The sequence below is a fragment of the Suncus etruscus genome, chromosome 13, assembly GCF_024139225.1.
Source record: "Suncus etruscus isolate mSunEtr1 chromosome 13, mSunEtr1.pri.cur, whole genome shotgun sequence".
Lineage (NCBI taxonomy): Eukaryota > Metazoa > Chordata > Mammalia > Eulipotyphla > Soricidae > Suncus > Suncus etruscus.
In genome coordinates this window covers 32,299,660-32,318,718 of record NC_064860.1, presented here as the reverse complement: position 1 = coordinate 32,318,718, position 19,059 = coordinate 32,299,660, and the positions used below count along the sequence as shown (strand labels likewise).

At 41.1% G+C, this 19,059-nt stretch overlaps 2 protein-coding genes across 2 annotated transcripts in view; one reads left to right on the top strand and one right to left on the bottom strand.

The window, feature by feature from the left end:
* The window catches only part of ARHGAP31 (Rho GTPase activating protein 31), a 149,065-nt gene extending 144,589 nt beyond the window's left edge, over positions 1-4,476 (top strand). Inside the window, exon 12 of the mRNA XM_049785946.1 lies at positions 1,820-4,476. Coding sequence (XP_049641903.1) covers positions 1,820-4,195 — 2,376 coding nt within the window. The 3' untranslated portion in view covers positions 4,196-4,476. The remainder of the gene's footprint in view (positions 1-1,819) is intronic.
* A 7,699-nt stretch (positions 4,477-12,175) lies between these two features.
* TMEM39A (transmembrane protein 39A) overlaps positions 12,176-19,059 on the bottom strand; it is a 35,393-nt gene continuing 28,509 nt past the window's right edge. The window contains exons 7-9 of the mRNA XM_049785949.1: positions 18,400-18,587; positions 16,427-16,547; positions 12,176-12,652 (exon numbers count right to left, since the gene is read on the bottom strand). Coding sequence (XP_049641906.1) covers positions 12,419-12,652; positions 16,427-16,547; positions 18,400-18,587 — 543 coding nt within the window. The 3' untranslated portion in view covers positions 12,176-12,418. The remainder of the gene's footprint in view (positions 12,653-16,426; positions 16,548-18,399; positions 18,588-19,059) is intronic.

The window sequence follows — 19,059 nt, the reverse complement described above, 5'->3', positions numbered from 1 at the left end:
GTTTGAACAGCAATGCAAGGCTGGCTAAATACAAACTGTGAGGATCATACTGCTGTGCTGAAAATCACTAATATTTTCCCTCAGGATTCCCAATAAACACTACTGGGTATTAATGAAGATCTAGGAAGGAAGAAATAGAGTAAGGAGGGAGGAAATTCCCTGTGATATCACTGCATATAAGACAGTCAGTCATGCTATTGCTTTATTAAAGCTGACAGCACAGTTGATTAAACAAATACTAAGATAATATGGAGTCCTATGAGAATATATGAAATAAAAATCCAACCCAGTCAGAAAGAGGGATCTTAAAGGACAGGGACGGCTTCTTTGAAGAAAGCACTGAGATTAAGACCTTACGGGAAAGGTATGAACATGGAAGTAGTCAAAATAGAAAGGGAGAAATTTTGAGACTGAAAGAATATGATGTGACATGAACCTAAGGTGAGAAAGATTTCAGAGCTCATTCAAGAAATAAGAAGATGGTTTTAAAAAAGGAAACATGGGGGACCGGCGAGGTGGCGCTAGAGGTAAGGTGTCTGCCTTGCAAGCACTAGCCAAGGAAGGACCATGATTCCATCCCCCGGCATCCCATATGGTCCCCCCAAGCTAGGGGCAATTTCTGAGCACTTAGCCAGGAGTAACCCCTGAGCATCAAATGGGTGTGGCCCAAAAAAACAGAAAAAAAAATGGAAACATGGACTAGAGAACATGAGGCTTAATTCACATCAAACAGGAATATTTGGAAGGGACATGTAGATGAGCCTAAGTAAAACAGAATCTCTTCTGATTTGCTAAAACTTAAAGGAGAACACAGCCAGGTAGCACAATAGAAAATGTACACAAACAATGAAGTCTGAGTAGAATCAAATCTCAAAAGAATGTTTCTGGATCAGAGAGATAGTACAGGGGTTAAGGCCCTTGCTTTGCAGTGTGGTTTCAGCATATGGTTCCCCCGAACACTGCCAGAAGTATCCCAAAATCACACACACATACACATATTCATGTATATATAACTATATACACATATATACATAAATATATCCCTGCCTTTTACAAAATTATTCTGCTCTTGAGTTAAATGATGGTAATAACCCAAAGATAATCCAAACGGAAGTGATGAATTAATTTCAGTTAAGTAGATCCCCTTTTTGAGCAACACACAAGAAAGAAATTAAGAAGAAAAAAAATGAATAAAAGATTAAAAAAAAAAAAAGGATCCACCATATCCTTACCTATGGGTAAACGTCTGTCTTTGCTGGGTTTTGTATTATTCTATCTATTAATATGTCCTATATTTTTCCAGGTGGCATATATATATTTCTTTGAAAACAATGGGAGAGAGCTATATTTGTAGGAAACGATGTCAGAGTAAACATTATTTTCATTTCCTGGGAAAAGCTTATTTTTGTGAGCCATCTGGTAGACTCAAGATTACGTGATACCAGGGGATGTTTTACAAAACTACGGTGCACAAGGACTAAGCGCTTAGACATGGTCTCTGGTATAAACAGAACGATTTCAAGCCCCATCAGCTGCTGTGTGACTTGAGTAGATCAACTAATCTGAACATAGTTATCTCATCTCTAAAACTGTACTTAATTATAGTTACTGATCTTAGAGTTGTTGGGGAAATGAGGCAGCAAATATAATTAAAAGTTTTTTCTGCACACCCCCAGTTATTATTGATGCTCAATTCATTATTTGCTAAGATAGCTCAGCCTAGGACTGATCCAATTCCTTTTGCTCTCTCTAGGAAACAGATAACAGCTGAGAAGCCTTGGTACTAAGACACTTTTTACTTTTTTTTTATATTCTTCAGGATGAAGATGATCTAGGTAACACCCAGACCTGGCCCGAGATTCAACAGGAACTCAAAATCATTGAATCTGAAGAGGAGCTCTCCTCCTTGCAACTGACCACTTTACAGGCCAGCACAACCCAGCCAGTTCATAGGGCCAGTTCCAGCCCCTTGGCTTCACCAAACCCTCCTGAGAGTTCAACCTGTGGCTCCATCCTTGCACCAGTCTCCTCCACTCTGGAAAACAGGACCAATCAGAACACAGAGGGAGCTTCTATAGCATCCAATAGAGAGGAGCCTGGGGGAAAAGGATCTGAACCGGAGAAGTGCTGGCACCCAGATTCCACTAGCTTGCCTCCTCTAGAGCTTGTGTCTTTTGAGATGATTTCTCCACAAGTCAGGACAGAGGAGCGAGATCCAGGGAATCTGTCGCCTGTGTTTCCACCTGCTTTAAAGGAAGCATCTCGAGTCGAGCCAACAAAGGACAGCATTGAGAAAGAAAACTCTTCCACAATTTTGAGGCCAGATCCATATATAGACCAGGCCACGTCCAAAGACAGCCCTGAAAGCCTCAGCCTTTGCCCGGGACAATGTGATAAGCAAGATTTAAAGGACGGTGTTCCTGAAGGAAAAAGCTCCAGCTCTCCTAAGGCAACTAAGGAGGTTGAGATCTCCTCGCCTAGAGAGGGGGATGTAGCCCCTTCAGTCCAGGAGCCCTCAGACTGTGATGAAGATGATGCTGCAACTGATGTGGCCCAACACGGCCTGGAGATGGTGGAGCCTTGGGAGGAGCCCCAGTGGGTGACAAGTCCTCTTCACTCCCCCACCTTGAAAGAGGTGCAAGAAACCCACATGCAAGGCCCTCTGGCTTACCGATTGGAGAAGAGGCTTTCCCACAGGCCCAGCCTTCGCCAAAGCCATTCTCTAGATAGCAAGATCATGGTGAAAAGCCAGTGGACTCTTGAGAGTCCCTCCTCTAGCAGCTGTGCTAATCTTGAAATAGAGAGGATTTCTGACCTTCTTCAATCCGTGGCCCCCAGGAAAGAGATTACTGGATGGGATGAGATGATCTTGAGGTCCTTCAGAGAGTTCTCTGGCCTCAAAGGAACACAGGCCCTTCCTAGCCAGAAAGGACAAGATGGTGTGCAGCCCAAGGCACCAGGAACCAACTCTGTGGGCCTAGCACCAGCAGAGAGAAAGGAACAGGGAGTACACCTGGAACACAACCACCCTCAGACTGACCAAGGTAGTGATCCTGGGCCAGAGAGCAGCCAGGAGAGCTCCCCAAGTGTTCAGGAAAACATATCCCCCAGAGAACATTCCCCCAAGTTACAGATGAAGAGCACGGAGTGTGGAACTACCAAAGGAAAAAATAGGCCTTCTTCCCTCAACTTGGATTCTGCCATCCCCATCACTGACCTTTTCCAGTTTGAGAATGTGGCCTCGTTTGTTTCACCTGGAATGCAGCACTCTGTGCTAAGGGGCCCAAAGGGTGCCGGGATGACCTCCTCTTGTCAAGGAGACTCCTGGAAGATTTACCCTCCAAGCCCTCAGGATCTGGACATTGTCGCACATGCCCTGACAGGCCGCCGTAACTCGGCTCCTGTGAGTGTGTCAGCTGTGAGAACCTCCTTCATGGTCAAAATGTGCCAGGCTAAGGCAGTGCCAGTCATCCCACCTAAGATTCAATACACACAGATCCCACAGCCTCTGCCCTCTCAGAGCACAGGAGAGAATGGGGCCCAGCCTCTGGAGGTAAGCCAGGAAGAACCCAGTTCAGCTGGGGCCACTTCTCAGAAATCTCCCCATGGTGATCCTCTGTCCTCCCTGGAAAGCCCAAAGGAAGACAAATCAAAAGAGAATATGGGAACCAACAAGTCATTGCCAGCAGATGCCCCTCCAAACCGTGTATGTGAGGGACCCAATCTTTCTCCAGAGCCAGACACAGCTCACCTGCCCTCCACCCAGGACACCATGATGCAATGCAGAAAGCGCACCTCAGAGACAGAGCAACCTGGGGACAACCTTTCTTCAAAAATGGAACGACCATCAGGGGGTTCTAAGCCTTTCCACAGGTCAAGACCAGGAAGACCTCAGAGCCTAATCTTATTCAGTCCCCCTTTCCCCATTATGGACCACCCACCCACCTCTTCCCCAGTGACAGATTCTAAGATTCTGCTGTCCCCAATCAGAAGTCCATCCCAGGCAATTTCTCCTGGCATTCTCTGTGGGGAGTTGGCAGAAAACACTTGGGTCACAGCAGAAGGTGTCACACTTAGGAATAAAATGACTATTCCTAAGAATGGCCAGAGACTAGAGACTTCAACCAGCTGTTTTTATCAACCCCAGCGGAGATCAGTGATTCTGGATGGAAGAAGTGGACGGCAGATAGAATAATTTTTGGTCCATCTGCTTGTTTGAAAAATGCCATGATTCACCCAGAAGCTATTATAGGGCTAAGTTGACATGACTTCAGGCACAGATTACCCACATATAGGCTTATTTTGGCCTCTACTCTGTCTTCAGCCTTTTGGCCATTTATTATTAATTAGTCTATTTGTCAAGAGGATAACAAGGGAAGGACCACAAGATGAAATTTAGATATGAACAGGCAGAAAAAGGCCAGCTAAGGGAGGATAGCATGCATGAGATAACAGGCTTGCTAGTGAGTTGTATTAACTCCCCTTTCTGCCATAATCTGTTGTCTGATAATTTTTAAAAGAGAACTCCCTTTGCCTGTGCTGGGAAAACGTTGCTCTTGAAAAATCTCTTTACTATTTGCTTTTTAGTGCTCTTCAAAGCATATTCAGTATAGAAGCAGATTTGGGAATGCAAACTAACACAATAGCTAGCCAAGTGTGTGCATTTAACCCATGCTCATTCCCTCAATCCCTGCAGACCTGTCCAAATTAGTGCACATACTAGCAAAGAAAACTCAGAATCTATTCAGGAGCCATCTCTGAGGCTGGCATGACCCAATTTCTAGTTCTGTATCAATTTGAGACTCCAACCTCCACTCTTCTGATCCAGGAGCTAAGCAGGATGATGGCTGAGTGAAAGATGAACTCTGTGAGATGTGTTGCATCAGGAGTGATGTGATATCCCAGCACCAGAATCCATGAATAGAGTATAATCATAGACAAGAGCCTAACACATGAGCTGTTCTCTGAATTTAATGTGTTTAAGTTGATGAGACATTAGCAGAAAATACCTTCACTCAGCTTCAGTCTTTCCATATTAGGCTAGTACCATTGAGTGGCACAGGAGAGAATAAGGCAGGAGTCCCAGCAGGGAGGAGGGGGATGAGCCTCAGGGGGGGATGATCAGTTTGGGTAGAGGCCCTTACTGAAAATACATTTCACTTTGACCTGTGGGTGTCTTCCTGTTTTTCACTTAACATTGCTGAAGGGCAAATGTGAGATATTCTTCTTGCTTCCAGAATCTCCCTCAACCACTACCCCTTGTTCTCTTATCTTCAGAAGCAATAAACAGACTGTGGTTCAGTTATTTAGAATTTAGGGTGTTTTTTTCTTTAGCTGGAGAGGGGAATTCAAATAACCTGCTGGACGATTTTTGGTGCTCCTCCAAAACAGCCCACATGGGAACTCTTTTCAAGGCAAAAGTTTCTAGAATATCACTTTTAGACCTTGTAAGCATAACTGTCTGATTTAAGAAATAAAGAAAACTAGGACCTACATTTAGCCCCACATACTCCTTTTTTCTCAGGTTCAAATTGACTGAATTCTGTCTAGAAACTCCATTGTTGATGGTATTTCTTTATTTCTTTTGTTTTTGTTTTGTTTTGGGGTCACACCCGGCTATGATCAGGGGTTACTACTCCTGGCTATCTGCTCAGAAATAGCTCCTGACAGGCACGGGGGACCATATGGGATGCCGGGATTTGAACAAACCACCTTAGGTCCTGGGTTGGCTGCTTGCATCTCTCCGGCCCCTGCTGATGGTATTTCTTAGTAAAGCAAGCAGTATTTCTGGGCAGAGCTCATGAACAAGGCTGGTACAGGACCAGGTGAGGCTGGAGTTGATGTATACTCCTCTACCCTTTTTCCTGTTAATTTTGACATCTAATTCTTTAGTATCTATGGCAGAGATCACTGGAAGGTCAGCTGCCTTCAGAGGGCCCAAAGTGAGCAAGGTAGGTGTAGTGGGATGGGTTGGAGATTGTTATCAGGTCTTTGGTCAGTAGTTTTGCATTTGCATCAGATAAGATGTCATCCCTAAGATAAGTTCTAGAATCTAGGGTATAGGCATTTTCCCCCTCTAGGCAAGCAAGGTAAAGAAATCTAGTGGTGACAGTTGAGAAAGGCCATGTTCAGATTTGAAGTACATTCCAGCCTTATCAGAAAATGTGGGCAGATAGGCTTTGTGTGATCTCCTGTGGTGTCTGTGTTTTGACAGAGACCATGTTCCAGTTAGAATATGGGAGAGTCAAGAATTGCACTTTGCTTCACTACCAAAACTCTGAGTCAAGTAATGAAAGATTATAACAACTTCATGATAATTTAAAAGTTTTGCTGGTGATGCTTGGAAGTTGTATTTTCATTTGGGCAATAATATTCGAAGTTACCAGTGACATATCAATAAATGAATTCAGTTCTAAAAGTTGAGGTGCCTGTGTTGATTTCACTGGCTACCATGTTCCTTAGATTCTGCCATCTTCATTTACTGCAGTCTCTTTAAATTGGGAATGTGCCTGTCATGAGGCACAGTGAGTTCTTTGGACATATTCTCTACCATAAGCTTTCCTAGACAGTCAGTCCAGACCTTGGAGCTGATTCTCCTCATTCTGTCCCACTGCTGAACAGATCCTCCCAACTTGAGAGTTGCCACAAACACCTCAGACTTCCTATGGGCTGTGATTAGCCTGATGCTGATGACATTCTGGCAAAGAAAAAACATTATAACTTCCCTCTAAAAATTGGTCTCCCTAAATACCTGGGTCACCCACTTTGAATTGAAAATTAAATGTTAAGAATTGGCTGATAGAAATCAGATAACGAGCTCCCGTAAGTGGGAGCAGCAGAAGGAAGCATTTATTTGTACTGTTTTTAGATCTACCTAGCCCTTAAAAGGGCTCCTGAAAGCAACTATCATCCTCAAAATGGGGATGGCTGATTTTAAATGTTGAATATGGAGTCAAATGTTTGGTGTTCCAATATCTTTCTACATTAACGATTGCTTATGAAGATGACCCATATTGACACAATGAGCATCCCAAACAACTTATTTCACCAACATCCACTAGTCGGAGGAAATTTTATTTAATTTTCAACTTCATATGAATAAGAAGAGATATAACTAAGAACCTTATCAATATGCTTGTGTAAGCACTGAAATTCAAAACACTGTTTAAGTCAAAATTTTAAAATGGAAATATCACCGGCTCTTAACAAATGTTTATCAGCAGTCTAGTGATTCTCTAGGTAGCTTACTTTTGTATCCCTTAAACCCTGATAAAGGGAGAGGGTGATGAATGTTGTGAACAGACATAAACAACTAAGGAGCCAGACTTTAGAATAGTATACAATGTTAGCTGAGTACATACTAACTTTTTTTTTTTTTTGGTTTTTCGGGTCACACCAGTTTGATGCTCAGGGGTTACTCCTGGCTAAGCGCTCAGAAATTGCCCCTGGCTTGGGGGGACCATATGGGACGCCGGGGAATCGAACTGCGGTCCTTCCTTGGCTAGCGCTTTCAAGGCAGACACCTTACCTCTAGTGCCACCTCACCGGCCCCACATACTAACTTTTAAGAGTATCATTATTAGTGTTCAGGAAAATCTGCTTGTAATAAAATTAAAAACGGTTATAATTCCAATAAAAGGTACCAGTGAGACTCATCTGCTTTCATAATTAAAAGTTAACTGGGGACCAGTGCACTAGTACAACAAAGGCACTTACCTTGCACGAGTCCAACCCTGGTTTCATCCTCAGCATCCCATACAGTCCCCCAGCACTGCCAAGAGTAATCCCTGAGCATCACCAGATATGACAAAATTTTTTTTACAATTACATAGCTCTTCTAAGAATCTGCATAATTTCAATTGGACTAGCTGTGAAGTTAGAGCTTTGCAGATGAGCCAACTGATATCAGTATTCTCTGCTGATACAAATTTAGAAAATTCCATCAAAAAATGTGTGAATTCCTAGGACTGGAGCGATAGCACATTGAATAGGGCATTTGCCTTGTAAGAAGGTGACCCAGGTTTGATCCCCAACAAACCATATGAGCCCCCGAGTCTACCAGGAGTAATCCTGAGCATGGCTAGGTGTGCCTCCCCACCAAAAAAAGGTTAACTGGTAAAATCACAGGTCATAAGGGATCTCCACTAAAAAAAAATATTTTTATTCATGTCTGGCGTTTATTAGCACATGAGAATTAGAATAAAATTGGGTGGGCAATAATTGTTCTATAACAGGCCTTGTGTTTCTGCCTGTTGAGCCCTAGGGAAGATAACATTTCTTTTTTTAGAATGAGATTCATAGTAGGTTCATTTCTGGCCAACAATCATTAATGAAAGCCACATCCTACATCCTATCTGATAACACCATTCATCTTGGGGCAAAGTGTTGCCAAGGGTACAACACTGATCACTTCCAACAGGAAGGTACCTCAAAATGTAGAATGAGGGGCCAGAGAGATAGCATGGAGGTAGGGTGTTTGCCTTCCATGCAGAAGTACAGTGGTTCGAATTCTGTCATCCCATATGGTCCCCTAAGTCTGCCAGGAACAATTTCTGAGCATAGAGCCACCAGTAACCCCTGAACGCTGCCGGGTGTGACCCAAAAACAAAAATGTAGAATGACAGTGTATGTCCTTTATCAGTATCTTTTCTTTTCTTTTCTTTTATTTTTTTTTGGGGGGGGGGGTTTGTTTTTAAGTCCAGAAGAGATTGAGCACCTTCCTTTTCACACATGGAGTCAGGGAGATGTTAGAGATGATTGCTGAGATCATTCAGTCCAAACTGTGGAAATTTGGGAGTTACATAAAATGAGTGGCATATAATAGATATTTTAGTAGCTTTAGGTTCAAAAACAATGCAGGAATCACTTCTCTGAGGAGAGAGGATATAGCTTCTTCTTTCACCAGAAAGCCACAAAGTATACAGGCACGTATTTTACTGGCTGGATCTCAACACTTTGCAATAACTCAATTCTATAGAACTTCCTGGCTTATAATTCTGCAAGGCAAAGCACTTTTTCCAAGGAATCTATTAGAGAGCCACATGGTTTCAGCTGTTTGTCGATACCAACAAACACACAAACATAATCAGATGCTTTTCTATTGACTAAAAACATATTAAACTTTTATGGACATTAACTGTACTTAAGATTGTTATACTTGGGCCCGGAGAGATAGCACAGTGGCATTTGCCTTGCAAGCAGCTGATCCAGGACCAAAGGTAGTTGGTTCGAACCCCGGTGTTCCATATGGTCCCTGTGCCTGCCAGGAGCTATTTCTGAGCAGACAGCCAGGAGTAACCCCTGAGCACCGCCAGGTGTGACCCAAAAACCAAAAACCAAAAAAAAAAAAAAAGATTGTTATACTTTTTGAATGTATTCTAATAAATAATATAAAATATAGTGCTTAGGATGGCACAGTGAACTGGAGGACACGAAGTCATCAAAGTCAACAGAAAGGGTCCGGTTTCTTTATCTAAATTTGTTCCATGTCATGTCATTTTATTTCCAAATTTGGTTTCAAAGCAAAAGGCCCTATGATTTACATCAATAAACTTTTTTAGATTAGGGCTACAGAAATAGTATAATGAGTAAGGTGCCTGCCTTGCACATGACTGACCTGGGTTCGAATTCCTGGCACCCCCCAGCCCTGCCAATAATGATCCCTGACTCCAAAGCTAAAAGTAAGTCTTGAGCACTGCTCTGTGTGGCCAAAAAACAAACCACAAAAACCTGTTAGATAAGCAGTACAGGGTTAAGGTACTTGCTTTAAATTCTGCCAACAGTGTTTAATCTCTGGCACTATATATGGTCAACTAAGTCCTTTAAGAGTCATTTATGAGGGGTTGGAGAAATAGTATAGAGGTAGGGCATTTGCCTTGCATGCAGAAGGATGGTGGTTTGAATCTCGGCATCCCTTATGGTCTCTCAAGCCGGCCAGGAGCGATTTCTGAGCATAGAGCCAGGAGTAAACCCCAAGTGCTTCTGGGTGTGACCATCCCCTCCCAAACAAAACAAAAAGTCATTCATGAAGTTTGGACTCACCCTTGAACTCCACTAGGTATAAGCCAATCTACCCCTCCCCTAAAACACCAATTTATATCTTTTTTTGTTTATGGGTCACACCCCCTGGTTCTATGCTCAGAAATCGATCCTGGCAGGCACAGGGGACATATGGGATGCCAGGATTCAAACCACCATCCTTCTGCATGCAAGGCAAATGCCCTACTCCATGCTATCTTTCTGGCCCCACCAACTTTTTTTTTTTTGGTTTTTGAGTCACACCGGGCAGCGCTCAAGGGTTACTCCTGGCTCTACGCTCAGAAATTACTCCTGGCAGGCTCAGAAACCTAAGGGATGCTGGAATTAGAACTGCTGTCCTGCTTTACCTCCATGCTCTCTCAGGCCTAAAAACTTATATCTTAAATATTTTCAATTCACCCTTATTAGTGCAGCAATAATAAACATCACCCAAAACACCCAATATAAATGGGTGGAAAATAAGAGGAAAAAAAAAATGACCACTAAGAATTTTGCTTCTGAAAATTCTGCTGCTTTGGGACCAATATAATTCTACCCTGCATAAATACGAACTTAGTTTTTCTGTTAATGTTAATGATGCTGTGGAAGAGGGATGAGTAAAAATCTACATTCTTGGGGCCAGAGAGATAACACAGTGGTAGGACATTTGCCTTGTACATAGCTGAACCAGGATGGACCTGGTTCAATCCCGGGGTCCCATATGGTCCCCCAAGTCAGGAGCAATTTCTGAGCGCATAGTCAGGAGGTAACTCCTGTGCATCACTGGGTATGGCCCCAAAACAAAACAAAAAAAAAAACAAGCAAAAAAATCTATTTTCCTGGCATCTATTATCAAATACAAAGGAGAGGGAGGTGACTATGAGAAAAAGAAAAACAGCCCAACCTAGTGACTTTCAAAGGAAAATCTCATTGCCAAGGGAATAAAAACACTACATTTAGACAATATTCTATTTAGAACTTGACACCACTACCAGTCAGACCTTCCTCCCATTCCTCTGCTATCCACCCAAATCCCCAATTCCTATCTCTTCTAAATTACCCCAGCTGCAACAGGGTTTCACTTATCTTTCTTTCCTGCAATTTAGTCTCTAAAGTCCTTTTCTCTTTAGAGACACCCCACAGCCTTCACCTCTTCAATGTGAATTTTTCCCACTTGTATCTGCACAGTGCTTTAGCTTGTCTGCCAAACCACTCATTTCCTCCTGACTGTCATGCTATCAAAATGCCTGCCAGACAAAGAAGCCTATCTTCAAGATCCTAGAGAAGGAACTGCAACAACACTTAATCCTTTAACTACCTTTCTTAAATAATTTCTTATATCTCACACTCATAACTCCAAATGATTACTGTAGATGAATTGCAGCTAAATTATATCCAAGATTGTTTGACTAAGGAAATAGCATAGAGTGGGGAAATTAATTAAGAATTTAACAAAGGATGTACTTACCCGTCCTTTTGTCTGTGTCTTCATCCTGTCCACATTTGGACCATGAAATGTATGCACTAATCTTCTCTCACAGATCCACTAGTATACCAGGCCCCATCATGAGTGCATGCACTCTAGAAATGATCTTAAACATTAGCTTTTCAAATAGCTAACAAATGAGGATAAACATAAGGAGGCAAAGTAAACAAATAACATGAGCCATAGAGAGCCAATGAGTAAGAGACTTTTAACATGCAGTGAACCTGGATTCAATCCCTGGCACTGCATGTGATTTCCCCAAACACTGACAGACTGATAGGAGTGGTCTCTGAATACTGGCAGGTATAAAGTCCCACAAGCATTTAAGAAAAAAGAAGAAAAAACATGATAATAGACTGAGTTTCAGAATAGTGGCTTGTTTTAAGATGTGCTAGGGAGGGTAGAAAAGAACATCAAGTTCCTATCTCAGAAATATTTCTTCCTAGTATCTCACAAAGAACTATCAACCCTTTTTTCCCCTGTCTTCCCCATCCAACCCCCATGTGTTCCAATACTATGAACTCGTAGATGAAAATGGACCCTCCTGAGCATAAAACCAAGTGACTGAAGATAATGAGAAAAACTGAAGGGAAAGCAGACATATCAGAGGTAGTGAGCCAAGTGATCTACAAGATGTGTTCATGGATGAATGAGTTAATCCAGAGCCATATAAACAAATCAATGTCTTTACTGGAGAGGCACACCTCTCATGCATATTATTAAAATATACTAACACATGAAAGATCACATCACTTTGTTCATGAGTTCACCTGATATCTCTTACCCTCCCACCTTTCAAGACATAATAGTATACAAAATATAAAATATCTTAAATATTTATAAAAATTGCAAGGGAAAAAATAGAACATAAGAAAATATTTTTATCTGAGTTCTCCCTCATTGTTGAGCAGAGGCTTAGTTAGCCTTGAGTTCATAACTGTTAAGTGGGTAGGAATATGCCCTGCCTAATACTATTCTGTCCCGGAGAAGCTTAAATAAAACATAGTAGTTGCAGAAGAGGATGAGCGCCATGGAAAGCGTGTGGTTCCACTTCTCTGACCGCAGCAAGGAGTAGAGCTGGTAGAAGACAACACTGCCCTCAATAAGGATGAGCAGATTTAACAGCCTTAATGGACGATGGAAGAGGAACTGTAGGGAGTTAAAAAGCAAAATGTCATTTCATAGAAAAGTAAAGACTTGCCATCAGCACATCCCCCCCCCTCCAAAATAGCCTATACACAATAACAAATAGATCTGATATCAAACTATCTCCTGCTCTAGAGACATAGGGAATCATGTTTTATTCAAGTGTTCCTGAAGGGTTCATAGCAAAAAAAAAAAAAAAAAACCAAACAAACAAAAAAACTCTGCTTGAATTTTTCTAAGATTATAGCTTATGTACTTTGAGATAACCAAAAGAAAATTTATCTATACAAAGCAAAGGCCCAAACTGGATAAAACATGGTATGGTTTTTGGGCCACAAACTGTTGATGCTCAGAGGCTACTCCTTATACACTATGGGGCAAGCTCTCGGCAGTGTTCAGAAAGCCATGTGGTGCCAGAATCAGGGTCCACCTCCTGCATATGAAGCACTAAGCCCTTTTCAGTTATCTTTCTTACTCCTGGAAAATATTTTAGACTTTGCAAATATTGCACAAAAGTTTAAAATAGTATATAGGTACTTAAATAACCACTTAGTATTGTAATCATTTATAAATGGAAAAATTAGTTGTGGACTGGTTTTATTCATATTCTAGTTTTATGGTGCAGAGGACATTACATATACAAAGCAAGTTCTTTACCACTGAACTATATCTTTGGCCCCTGTAGGCTGGTTTTAAAACATAAATACCTAAGCAGACATGTCAGGCAGTAAAGTATCGATACACTTAATTCTTCTTTAAACTGTTTATACACCAGTTAGTTCACTAATTCAAATCTATACTGGTGACTGTGAACCACTGGTAAAAGACCAATGCCAGTTCAAAGTTGTACTAAGATTGTACATTGCTCTATATCATGTATTTCTGAGTTTCCTCTCCTGGATATTAAGAAGTAGGTATGCTGTACAGAGTAGGGACAATGCAGAAAAAAGGGAAAATAGGGGCTGGAGCAGTAGTACAGTGAGTACAGCACTTGCCTTGCAGACGCTTGACCTCAGTTCAATCACCAGCATCCTATCTGCCAACCCCCCCCCCAAAAAAACACTAGGAGTACTTCCTGAGTACAGAGCCAGGAATAACCCCTGAACACCAACGGTGTGACTAATAAATTTAAAAAAAAAAAAAAAAAAAAGGAAAAATTAAGGATTGGCTTAAAAAGAGGATTTTTTTCCTTTCAACCAAATGCTTGATTTTCTTGGAGTTCTAGAGGTAATTTTCAGGTATAAATTTATAAAAACATACTATGAACAGAAAGCTAAAGGTCATGAACTACAATATTTCATAGGCTTATTGAGGCTAGTCCTAAATGAAGACAGATTTGTTGCACAGCAGTGATTATCAGACTTAGGCATGTGAATAAAACCATATTTTATAAAATGACCAATCTTCAAGAAAAAAAAATTTTTTTTTTGGTTTTTTTTTTTGGGGGGGCCACACCCAGCGTTGCTCAGGGGTTACTCCTGGCTGTCTGCTCAGAAATAGCTCCTGGCAGGCACGGGGGACCATATGGGACACCGGGATTTGAGCCAACCACCTTTGGTCCTGGATCGGCTGCTTGCAAGGCAAACGCCGCTGTGCTATCTCTCCGGGCCCAAGAAAATATTTTTAAGGGCTGGAGAGGTCATACTGTAGTAGGTAGTCGTGCTTGCTTTGCACACAGCTGACCCAGGTTTGATTCCCCCAAGTCTCATTTAAGCTCTCATGCACTGCCAGGGGGTAATCACTGAGGGCAGTGCCAAAATTAAACCCAGAACATTGCCAGGTGTGTCCCCCCCACCCCCTGGCCCCTCACCCCTACCCAAAATAGGGGAGAAGTATTTACAGGGTGTTATGACATGATCTCCAATAGTAATGTCATGTATAAACACAACCTCAGGTTTCTACAAAGATTTTGAACATTTATTTCATTCTATAATAATTATAATTAAATGCACTAATAAACTGTCAACTGAATAAGTTGATTAAGTTGAAAGTCAGGTAAATGCCATGATTTGTGGTCTTTTGTTTAAAAGTAAGAACATGGGCTTATGGTACTTTCCTTTCATACCACCAACCCTGGTTCTAGACCTGGTACTACATGTCTGGAGCACCTTCAGGGCTCACTCCTGAGCACAGAACCAGGAATAGCATCTGGACATCACACGGATATAAGCCAAAAAGTAAAGAGATATTTTAAATTTGAATAGTTATAGCGAAGAGTATACTTTAAACAAATGTTGTCCCACTTCAGTGTGCCTAAGATTCATTTGAAAATGAATGTTAGTGATTTCTAAATGAATCTTAGCAAATGCTACTAAGTTCCTGGAACCCATATAATCAGTAATTACAATTCCAGGTCTGGACTAGAAGCCCTGTAAAACACTTTTTAAAGAATAAGACAGATGACTTTTATAAAAGTTACCCAAGGAGAAGCAACTGAGAAGCACTAATTGACTCAGTCAGTCACACAAAATAAGTAGTCAATTTGCCCAATCCTTCTATTAATGATGCCTGTTCCCAATTTTTCAGCTAGAAATCAACATGTGCAAGTAAATACTTGCTGAAACAAGCAGAAAATGCTAGTAACACATATGGTTATTTCAGGGGGACAGATTGGGCCAAGAGAAGTCATTCATGGTCTACGCTATGGAATTCAGATGGCTGAGTTAAACATTCAGTGCAGTAACCAATGCTTATGTATCACATTTACATAAACCACATGAATTCCTCTATCTTCAAACAACCCACAGGAGTTCAGGAGATGCTTGGAGTTTCTTCATTGAAAGGCATTTACGCACACAACTCCCAACCCTAATTCTGCCAGTCTTCCTCTACACCAGTATTTCACAAAGTGGGTGATAGATACTGCCTTTCTTCCTGAAGGGACACAGAACAATCCAGGGAGGCAGCAGCAGCCTTGGGGAGAGGGGTATGTATTTTGTGCACATAATGAAGGCAGCTTTCCAGAGAAAGCATTGAGTGATCCCACCTTCTCCCCTGCAAAAGAGGATGGAAGGTTAGATAAATGTGGGATTCTGAGCCCTACACACCATAATATTTACAATATCTTAACCTGGTATAATTTCCCAGTATTATATGGAAAAGTTCTTTAGTAACAAACACTAACAGAACCATGGCCTATATCCATTTGGTGTCCAGATGCTATTCCTGGTCTTGTGCTCAGGAGTGAGACCTGATGGTGCTCCAGACATGTAGGACCAGGTCTAGAACCAGGGTTGGTGGTATGAAAGGAAAGTACCATAAGCCTACGTTCTCACTTTTAAACAAAAGACCACAAATCATGGCATTTACCTGACTTTCAAAAGGAAAATCAAGGTATTTTAAAGAAGCAATACAAATGGCAATTATTCCCCCAAATTCAAAATATCCTATTATTGCTATATTAAATATCATTCCAGGACAGACACATAATATAAGAGTACCAAACTATCACACCCTAAAACCAAACATTACAAGTAAAACAATTACAAGAAAGATAAAGGGAAGTCTTACATGCCTACTTAATTCAAATAATACCAGAGTCAAGAAATTTGAATGTAACTAGAGAAACTAGCTATGCTATTAAAGCTGGGATAGTACATGGCCTGCAATTTAATTTTCAGAAGGCATTTCCAAAGGAAAAGGGCCATTACAATAGAGGGAGTACTGATAACCATGCGCTTATTCTTTGTATGTACTACCCACTGCATAAAGTACTTAGACGTGACCTCCTTTCACTGACCCTAAGCTTATGTTTGAAAAGAAATAAGAGGTACTTGCATAAAAGCGGGCATGGGATACGTCGGAAGGCACTGCCACATTGTAAGGCCCCATGGCTCTGTATAAGCATCTGCTGTGTCGTACCAGCACCCCTTGAGGCCATATCGTATTTTCTGACCAACTAATAAAGAAAGAAATGCAGTGTTAGTATAATGACCACTACAGATAAGATATTGTCTGGCAAGGCCAGCTACATTTCTATTGAAGAGATTAAGTATTCAAAGCTTTATCTGCCTGAATTCTGAAAGTATAGTAATACCAAGATCAGAGTAGAAAGAGTTAGAGAGAATTTTTTACTGTATCTTCCTTGCTTTGTAGTAAATAGAGGTTGCAAAGCGATAGTTAACCCAGGATCTAAGAACTTAAAAGAACAAGTAGAAATCAATGTGTAAGTAAGGCATCAATGAGCCAGAAAAAGCAAGTGAAACAGGTTGACTGTCATCTCAGTAACAAGTGAACATCTACTGGTAGAAATGCTAGAAAGAACAAATGAGAAGAGAAAATAGATGGCAATAAGAGTAAGAGAAATTAACATGTCAAGTTTTTATTACAGAATTACATTCCCAATGATCACATACTTTATTCCATATATGCAAGAAGCCACACACATGAACACAGAGCCACACAAGTACTGACACAGGGACCTTTCTTCTTTTATTTGTATAGAAAATTCTTTTAAGAAAAAGAAGAGTTTCATTCTTTCCAGCACCAATATAATAATAGAGTTGGGATGGGGGTGGGAATAGGGTCTTCAGGTTAAACTTTTTTTAAAAAAAAAAATCCAAAATTAATGCATCTTTTCCTGATTTTGGAAAGGTTAGTTTCCTAGGGTAAGAACTGGGACACCATTTTAGATAGGTTAAAAAAAAATTCTAGCACCCTGAAGTTTTCCCAGTTCAGAAAATGATCCATAGGCCTTGCTCACACTTACCAGTATTAAAGTGATGATACACCTCATGGCTATGTGCCATCAGGAGCCTGAAGATGTACAGTACTAGTACTGTGGATTGCACTTTCAATTTTTATTGAAATTTGTCCTTTGCCCACAGTCGGGTTTCCTTTCAGCCTGGCCCAATCTCTTTCAGTTCCTGGGCTTGAAGGCCTGTGCTAATCTGTATCAGACATCAAGGCAGATAATCGAAGGGAGGACTCTGAGGGGGAGAGGGGAAGCGAAGGTCACCTCAATCTGTCCCACCTTAAAGAATTTCTGGGTGATGAAATTTGTGAAATGTTCAAATTATAAAAAGAGGAAGATGAAGATGATCCAGATCCAAGAGAAAGGTATGATCAAAGGCTCAGAAGTGAGAGAAAGGGCTCTAACGTTAGCCATTTTGGATCACAGGGATCATGCAGAGAAATGACTAGCAAGGAGACTAGCAGGGAGAATACTTGCAACTCAATTAGGAGCAGTTTTCATTTAAACTTGAGGAATGCCAGGAAACATTCATTAACAAATTGAGGAACAAAAGAAAACAGTACAGAGGGCAGGCAAAGAAAATAACTAGAATAAATCAAATTTGCATTTGAAAGGAAAGAAATATGAAAGAAGCAAATCTTAGCTGCCTAAGTATGAGATGATTAGCTAGCAACTATTTATTTAGCTGTGATAATGAAGGTGAGAAGACAAGTCTTTAAAAATCTTCCAAAGAGAATTAAAATATACCACGACTCTTTGAATTTGGGCAAAAGGTTAAGACTGAAGGAAAACGCCAAGATTATTCCTTGGGAAACAAATTACAATCTAGAGCACTTGGGCAGATGAGAAGTAGAAGTCATTTGAGGAGGGCCTGGGATGGTTGCGGAAATGAGTTAATGTCGCCTGTGTTCAGTTTAGAGTGACGACAAGCATCCATGTAGACGAAAACTAAAAATTAAATGGCAAAGCCAAGGACAAGAATGACACACAAAGCAAATAAACATGATCAGCAGCATGTAGAAAGATGTTGTATGGTTTTACCATCTAACCTACTCACATGTGCTGTGGAGCATTGGTATAGGACCCATGTTTGAGCTTCTGCCACTTGCCCAAGTGAGCAGCTGATTTATGTAGCAAATCACAGTATTTGGATGGCAGCAGTTGTGAGGTGAGCATGACAAAAGCATTGATCCACACCATAATGAGGTGCTCGCACGACCAGCGCATGTCATAGTACTGGGTACTCTGGAAGAGATCAGAAGACAAAGGTGATCCATGTATGGATGAGTCAGAAGGCAGGAATGGATATGTGCACATTCACCCATTTGTCAATGTTACACTGAGTCACACATGAACTGGTTGTCCTGCTGTAAGTGCAGAAAGTCAAGAGCAGAGTTCTCCAAATCCTTCAACCTGACTTTCTGGCTGTATAAGTTAGGGTCGGGAGGGAGAGGCAATTATATTTTCATTGCTCCTTCTTAGGAGTGTTCTCTGTGAAAAGACGATTGCGGCTGCAGATGTACTTTTCAAAAAGAAGGGTACTAAAATGTCCCAAAAGATTTTAGTGGGCCCAAGTGACATTCAGAACCCATTTTCTTTTCCAGTGACAGAAACTAAAGTTCAGATTAAATTTAAGAAAATTCCTGAGAACCACTCAAGATCAACATATAGCTGAATGTGATTAAAGTCTCAGTCCTCATTACTACATACTGAATCT